Raw genomic sequence first — 8618 nt, 5'->3', positions numbered from 1 at the left:
CCTTATAGGCCCCTTCCAACTCTGTGATTCTATCTTGCTATAGCACACCTTGCAAACTAAAAGAACAAGAAATTTGAAGGCCAACATGAGCTTTGAGGAGCACAAGAGCAGCCACTCTCCTTGAAGCCAGTCAGTTTAAGGAAGCATGCCCCTGCAGTAGAATGGACTGTAGAGCCAAGTCTAGACTGGAGGTGAGTGGAGAAATAACACCTTTTTTAAACATGTTCCTACTATGAAAAAAAAACTCCTTGCAAGTGGAAAACTGGTATAGAAGAGAAAGAAGAAAAGCTAAAAGAGCTCCCTTTGATATACTAGGTTGTCTTCTTACAGGACACTTTTAGCCATAGGGAAACCATTCTAAAATAGTATCTCTGCCTGGAGTCTGAAGTGGAACTATCCATTCCATTGTCTCATTCTGTTGCCTCATTCTAGCCCAGTCAGAATTAACAAGCATCAGTGTACACCTGCACAATTAACAATCTCTGTACAAGGCATAGGACCTTTTACAAAATCTGTCTCAAAATAAGGTGGAAGTCAAGCTTGCTCGGTGCAGCAGTAACGTTTGAGGGTGTAGGAATAAAGCCAACTGAAATCTGGCCACAGTAATGCACTTATGAAACTCAAAAGCCTTACTAAGGCCGCATTACACAGGGGTAGCCAATAAGGTGCCCTCCAGGTATTGTTGAACTGCAACTCCCGTTGAGCCCAAGGGAGGGACCAGGAGAAGATGAGAGAGGCAGAGGTTTGCCAATAAAGGCCCGGAGGTACGTGATAATGGGAAGAGGTAGTCCTGGAAGCAAGGTTTAGGTTCCTAACCAGTAGCTGAAATCCAGGACCTCTAAGTTAGCTTTCTTGAAAATCTACCCATGTCCTACAGCCAGCTAGACAGGCATAGTAGAGGAGTCTTAATTCATGGATGAGATGGGGCTCAGTACCTGGATGAGAGGCTGGCATCGGCAGGAGGGGCTTGGAATTGTTAAGCATGGGGGAACATTTTGGGACATGTCAGGCCTACGCAAAAGGGACAGGCTCCACTAGAACTCAAGTAAAACCAGACTGCTGACACTTCATATCAAGGTGGTGGCAGAGCAGCTTTTAAACAGAACGCTGGGAAGGGAGTGAGGAATAAAGGAGCATCTAGTTTGGAATGGACATCTAGGGCACAATGAGAGTGAAAATGTTCCTGATTATCCATATGGGAACAGGTAGAACAAGGCCGTGAGCTTGCAGTAGAACATGATAGTTTGGGGAGACACAAGGGGGAACACACATGTCAGGGATGCAATATATACATGCTGCTATGGTAATGCTAGAAGCCTCTATGCTAAAAATGGGGAAGCTGGAGTGCTTGGCTTTCAAACGAGGACAGATACAGTGGCATAGCCGGAACTTGGTGGACTGGAGAGACACAGTGGGATGCAGTCATCTCTCAGTGCACTGTTGGACTATAATTCCCAGTCATCCCTGAAGCCGTTGGAGTCCGACAACATCTGGAGGGTACCAGGTTGGCTCCCCCTGCTCTGTAGGAACAGGGAAGGATGTCCTGGGAAGAATCATAGAATCATAGAGTTGGAAGGGGCCTTGTAGGCCATCGAGTCCAACCCCCTGCTCACAGCAGGAAATCCACAGCTAGAGCATCTCCCGCAGATAGCTGTCCAGCCTCTGCTTGAAGACATCCAGCAAAGGGGATCCCACCACCTCCCTAGGCAGTCGGTTCCATTGCCGAACTGCCCTTACTGTCAAGAAGTTCCTTCTAATGTCCAGTCTGAATCTACGCTCCTGCAACTTAAAACCATTAGACCTAGTCCTACCCTCTGGGGCAGCAGAGAACAAATCTGTACCCTCCTCTATGTGACAGTCCTTCAGGTACTTAAAGAGTGCAATCATGTCACCCCTCAGCCTTCTCTTCACCAGACTGAACATGCCAAGTTCCTTCAACCTTTCCTCATAAGACTTGTTCATACTGGCTATCATCCTCGTCGCCCTCTTCTGAACCCACTCCAACTTGTCTATATCTTTCTTAAAATGAGGCGCCCAGAACTGAACGCAGTATTCCAGATGAGGCCTGACTAATGCAGAATATAGTGGGACTATTACTTCTCTCGACCTGGAAACTATAGCTCTGTTTATGCAGCCCAAAACCACGTTTGCTTTTTTGCCGCAGCATCACCCTGCTGGGTCATGTTCAACTTGTGATCCACTACAATTCCAAGGTCCTTCTCACATGCACTACTGCTAAGCCGGGTATTTCCCATCCTGTACCCGTGCATTCTGTTTTTGTGGCCTAAATGCAGAATCTTGCATTTGTCTTTATTGAATGTCATTTTATTAATTTCAGCCCAATTTTCTAGTCTATCCAGGCCCCTTTGGATTTTATTCCTGTCTTCCATTGCTCTGCTTTGCTCTGTGCAGCACAAGGGCATAGAGTCAAAAGAAGTGGACATTATCAAAGAGGGAAAGACTCCACCAGAGAATGGTTGCAGATGGCAATACTAGGCCAACAAAAGTAATTTAATACTGCACAGACATACTATCTCTCACATGCAGGCATGCACCCAGGCCAATATTCTTTTCTTTTAGCTGAGGGAACCACTGTCCCTTGAAATATGGGGACAGGGCGAGCCAAATATATGCAGTTGCCTGAGGCAAATGGTGCGTCCCCCTCCCCTCATGCACAACAGCAAACCAGACTAGCAACTGAATAATTCTTTTGACATTGGAAACAGGGAAGTGTCCCCCAGCACACTCAAGGGCAGTAGCCCCTGCCCTGCAGCATCTGCCACCTGAGAAGCCTACCTCACTCCGCCTCACAGTATGGCCAGCCCTGCATGGGGAGAGGCATGTGGTAAAATTCTCAGGCCTGTCTCTAAACCCCCGTCCCTAAAAGCTCACTTGTTCCACACAGCACATGAATGTTCAACAATTCAGTGAGCCAAGGGGGGAAAACAGTGAGGACATGTGCACCAACATTGCTATTCCATAAACAGTAGTAAATTAAGAACCATAACAAAATGTCAGTTTAAATATTCTCTCCACAGACACACGCAAAAAAGATTTCACAATTTTATTTAAGCTGTTTAAAGTGTGCTGAAAAGGTGAGGAGCTCATTTCCTCTTTACCATAAAAAGGTAGCCATAATTTTCAGGCACCTAGGCGACAGAAAGGAGCTGCCAGGAAACACCCAGGAAGCAGCACCTGCCTGCCTTGATCAGGAGAAAAACTAGTCTTCAAAGTGATCACATCCTACAAGGGACCAGAGCAGGATGGTTCAGAATCCAAGCAGCCACAGCTGTATTTCTTCAGGAGTGGGCCATGTGCAGTCCAATACACACTGCACCCTTGGAAGGTCACCACTCCTCGTGATGTCACATGAGTAGGCATTCCTCACTAGCTCTGTGCTCACTAAGCTTACGCTTGGTGATCTCCAACTGGACACCATGATAGACAAGTCCCTTCCAGACCCCATCTTCAGGTAACATCACCACATCACTATTTGATTTCACTTTTTGGATCACGGCAGTGAATGACACAGTAACAGTAGGGTTTCTGTTGACCACAAGCTTGGCTATCACTTCAGAATGGGGGGGCACCAGCACCTCCTCAGTAAGCCTCTGATAAATATACCTCTTGACAAGGACTGTCCGGTCATTGTTCTTGGTGTACTCCAAACGGGGCATCGCTTCTTCAATTGTGAACTGAAAGGATGCTTCCAAACCAAGCCCCCACAGACGGTTCCAGCGAACCTTGTCAAAAACGGTGGTCTCCCAAGTCATTTTGAAAGTGTGTTGCTTTGCTACCTCACCCGTGTTGACATACACCTGCTTATCCATGACACGGCGGTGGTATTTCACGTGTGAGAGATCACCTGTGATCACTTTCCGTATTTTAAACTTAGGGAGAAAGAGGTCACCAATCAAGGTGTGGAAACAACAGGAATCATCAGCAACCAACTTGGCTGCTTCCACTGTGTGGAATCTTCTATATACCCTTGTCAAGAAGAGACCATTGTAGGCCCGGAAAGCTACCCTGTTGTCTTTGTAAAAGACGTCAAACTTCAGGGACGCATCTTCTGAGTATTGGACAGTTTGAATGGGAAAGGTTTTGGGGTCTTCTCCTGCATCCATCGCAGCAAGATACATCCCTATCCAGTTTCTCAGCATAACCTTTCCAGAGGGCAGACGGGTAACCCAGAATTTACCAGACTCCATCTTTTCAAACAGGCCCTGGATGGCCCATGTGTATTGCCCATCCAGTGAGTCCCAGACCAGGTTGTTGTCCATCTGGAAAGCCACCCCTTCCTCTGCATCAATGTAGGCTTCAAGCTGCCCCAGCCCTTTGGAGACTCTCTGCAAGCGAAACTGAAACAAGAATAGATCCATGCTTTTTTTCAGAATGATTGCTCAAGCTCACGTTTGTCATTCCTATAACCCCCTATCCAACCTCTGCCATCTCTGCTCCTGATCTTTAAATCATCCTTGCCCATCCTGGAACCCTCCAGATATTGTGGGACTCTCAAAGTACATCATCCCCAGCCTGCATGCCTCATGGTCAAGGCTGAAGGAGAATAGGGTCTTCCTCATCTGCTTCAGCAGCTACCATTTCTAAAACTCAGGCGTGAGGAAACTTTTTGTCAGTTCTTTATCTCTCCACACCCCACAGGCCAACTTTGACAGGTGGGCAGAGCTACCCACATATTAGCCATCTGATATCATGATGGTGTCACGATAGGTTGCAGTGGGGTGTGGGGAGGGATGTGCTTTGTCAGTGCTTTCCATGGAGGGGGAGCACTGGTGAAGCAGCACCAAGTAGGACTGAATTCTCCACTGACCATCTGATGAGCAGAAACTTCAACCCTGCTCTCTGTAAGGGTCTAGCCTGTTTTTTATTATTACTGTTACTACTACTACTGCTACTATATCCAGGCTTTCCTCCCAGCAGGAGCCCAGGGCGGCAAACGAAAGCACTAAAAACATTAAATCATCATAAAAACAAACTTTAAAACACATTAAAACAAAACATCTTCAAAAACGTAACTTTAAAAAAGCTATTAAAACATCTCCTAAGATTAAAAACATTTTTAAAAAGAAAGTTTAAGAACATATTTAAAAGCAATTCCAACACAGAAGCAGACTGGGATAAGGTCTCAACTTAAAAGGCTTGTTGAAAGAAGGTCTTCAGTAGGCACCAAAAAGATAACAGAGACGGCGCCTGCCTAATATTTAAGGGGAGGGAATTCCACAGGGTAGGTGCCGCCACACTAAAGGTCCGTTTCCCATGTTGTGCGGAACGGACCTCCTGATAAGATGATATCTGCAGGAGGCCCTCACCTGCAGTGATTGACTGAGTATATAAGGGATATTATATTATTACCCTGTTCCCCACAGGGTATTCCTTGTGACGTCAGCTGATTAGCAGGAGACATGGTTTGTGGGACATGGCCTCAATGAAGATTAACCAGCAGGCTGGAGGTTCCCCACCCCTGCATTCCCCCACTGCAACAAGGTACTGCCTCAAAAAAAGTGTATTATTTATTATTTTTATTATTTTATTGTCTTTATTTTATTATTATTATCAATAATAATAATAATAATAAAAAATAGCAACATTTCTCGATCAGTTCCCAAGAAGCATCCCAAAGCCATTTACAATACAATAAAAATATACACAGAACAATCGCATATTTAAAACTACCACCACATATATAAGATCAGTTCAAATGAAATACAGATGCCAACTGGGGTAAAGTCTCGACTTAGAAGTTGAAAGAGGAATGCCAAAGTGACCCATGCTTGTTTTTGTGTATGCTGTCTTCTATGTTTTGGTTTTGTAAATCTATGAAAAACTCAATAAAATAAAATTTAAAAAGAAAGAGGAAAGTATCCAACAGGTGCTGAAAGGTGCTGAAAGGACAATAGAGAAGATGCATGTCTAATATGGGAGAGAGTTTCAAAGGGTAGGTGTTACCACATTAAAGGCCTGAGTCTGACAACATGTGGAATAGCCCTCTTGATAGGATGGTGTCTGCAGGATGCACTCTCCTGCAGAACACAGTCATTGGTTGGGTATGTAGAAGAAGTAGCCGTTTTGTAGATATTTTAGTCCCAAGCTGTATACAGCTTTGTACACCAGTACCAGCACCTTGAACTTTGCCTGGTAGCTAATTGGCAGCTAATACAATTCTTTTGGCAGTGATATAGTTGACATCCTGCCCCAGTGAGCAGCTGAGCAGCTGCATTTTACGCTAGCTGCAGCTTCCAGGTCAGCCTGACAAAGATCACAGTGCAGAAATTAAATCTGGAGGTTATCAGCACATGGGCAACAGTGGTCAGGCTATCCAGAAACAGCCATAGCTGTCTTACCAACCAAAGCTGGTAAAAGGCACTGATAGCCACTGAGATCACCTGGGCTTCTAGCAACAGAGATGGATCTAGAAGTACCCCCAGACTATGAACCTGCCTTTTCAGGGGAACTACAACCCCATCCAAAGTAGGCAGTTGACCTGTTATCTGGATTCAGGAACCACCAACCCACAACATCTCCATCTTGCCAGAGTTTAATCATCCAGAAGGGCAAGGGAACATGTGGCTGGATGCATAATTGCAAACAGCTTGTCCATGTTATTAATCTGCATGAACTGAAACTGATCCCAGGTACGCTCAACACCTGGAGACTGTGGTGGATATGGAGTCAAAATTGCTAAGGAGATGGGAACATAAGAAGCTTCCTTATACTGAGCCAGACCAACTGGTCCATCTAGCTCAGTACTGTCTATGCTGACTGGCAGCAGCTTTCCAGGGTTTCAGGCAGGAGTCTTTCCCAGCCCCACTTGGAGATGCCAGGGATTAAACTTGGGACCTTCTGCAAGCAAAGCAGATGCTCTGCCACTGAGTAACTTTTTCCTCAAAGTGCCTTGCACACAGGTCACAGAGAGCTTGCAAGGGGTATAAAACATTATTGCCTGGAATAGATGTCAGTAAACCCTGGACAGCACAAAAAAATTGTGCTGGAGAGCTACCTGAAGATGCAACAGAGGCAGAGAAGAGGACCTTTTTCACCACCCTCACTGCCACACAGTGGGCAAGATTATGTCACTCATGTTTGGTCGGCTTTGCAAATGTTTTCTTTCATTGTGCATAATGATAGTTGTTAAGAAGGGGGAAGATGGCATAACTATGACATAGGTGTCACCAAATTGAAGCTTATCCCAGCCACAAATCTTTTCTTCCTCTTTCTTTCCCCTTTCAACTTAGTGATTTCACTCTGTCTCCCCCTTGTTACCTACTGTAGTCTTGACATATAAGAATTTAAAGTCCCCCCTTCCCACAGTCCCAAAGCTTACTTACATTAACATGCCCTTTAATAGCGTTCAGGCAAAATGACTTCACATCTGTTTTGGTCCTCTTATAAGACAGGAACAGGGATAGACTATTCTCTGGAAGGAATGACAAGGGCAAGGAGGCAGCCATAGAGAATCCTGGGATCCATAACATGTTATGGGTGCAGGAAATTATAGGCCTGTGCAGTAAATGTACTGCCTTCAGGTCAATTCCGACTTATGGCGACCCCACAAATAGGGTTTTCATGAGGCTGAGAGGCAGTGACTGGCCCAAGGTCACCCAGTGAGGTTCATGGCTATGTGGGGATTCGAACCCTGGTCTTCCAGGTTGTAGTCCAACACCACACTGGCTCTGTGTGCAGTAAGCACCCTTTGAGGGAAACCAGGGCCATTAAAGGGGTATAAGAGTGCTTCAGGTGTATGGTGTGGACATAGTAGGAGACAGAAGCTAATAGGCAAAGAACCCCGGACTGGTGGAGGTTGGCAAACACCTTAATGAACCAGTCTCCATTGGGCAAGAGAGACAACTAATATATTGCTAGATTCAGCCTGAGATTCCTAAGCCAACAGCCTCAATATTTTCAGAATTCTAAGTTTTAAGGCAATACTGTTAAACACACTTCCTAGGGAGCAAGCTCCACTGAGCTCACTTCTCTGAATAAACTTGCTTTGGGCCACAACAGTACATCTCCTTGAAACAGACTGGACCTGAATAGTACATGCTAGAGAAGAAACAAACCCAGTTAAGAGAGTGACACGAGAGTAAGAATAAGAGAGCAGCCCTTTCCACCACCAAAAAACTTCCTGTCTTGAAAGGCTTAGACATTGCAAAAACATTATTATTCAGTCAAAAACAACAACTCACCATTAACAATCTACCGCCTAGGTGACTGGCTTGCCCACACGCCCTTGTTGGAGAAAGCTAGGAGAGAAACCAAGTTTGTTCATCAAGGGCCTTTTATACCTCTCCAGTTCAGGTGTCTCAAAGGCAAAGAGGCTCAGCTGATCGCAATTGAAGGCAGCACACACTGCTTTTGATGGGATGTGAATGAAAGGGCAATCCCAAATGGATGTCTTATTTTAGGCCTAATAAAGCATAAAGGGAGGGGGGTCCTCAGTAGTAGTATTTGGCTGTGCAGTGTGATGCCATTACATCTGCTACAAGATTGCAGTTAAATACCAACTCATTTTGAGTAGAAGTTTCTGATCTGACCATTAAATGAGAGTCACCCTCGGGATCTTTTTGAAGCCCTATTGAGTTTAATAAACTAGTAGTAAGTGG

At 45.2% G+C, this 8618-nt stretch overlaps 1 protein-coding gene across 1 annotated transcript; it reads right to left on the bottom strand.

Annotated features, from left to right (window-relative positions):
• Nucleotides 1–3050: 3050 nt before the first annotated feature.
• Nucleotides 3051–8310, bottom strand: LOC133382034 (uncharacterized). The gene is made up of 2 exons (XM_061621692.1): nucleotides 8202–8310; nucleotides 3051–4358 (listed from the first exon to the last, which is right to left on the bottom strand). Exons 1-2 carry the CDS (start codon nucleotides 8202–8204, stop codon nucleotides 3366–3368), a joined length of 996 nt encoding a protein of 331 aa, XP_061477676.1. The 5' UTR covers nucleotides 8205–8310; the 3' UTR covers nucleotides 3051–3365.
• Between the last annotated feature and the right edge of the window lie 308 nt (nucleotides 8311–8618).

This window comes from Rhineura floridana, chromosome 3 (assembly GCF_030035675.1).
Source record: "Rhineura floridana isolate rRhiFlo1 chromosome 3, rRhiFlo1.hap2, whole genome shotgun sequence".
Lineage (NCBI taxonomy): Eukaryota > Metazoa > Chordata > Lepidosauria > Squamata > Rhineuridae > Rhineura > Rhineura floridana.
The sequence above is the reverse complement of the archived record's forward strand: the minus strand, read 5'-3'. Positions and strand labels throughout refer to the sequence as shown.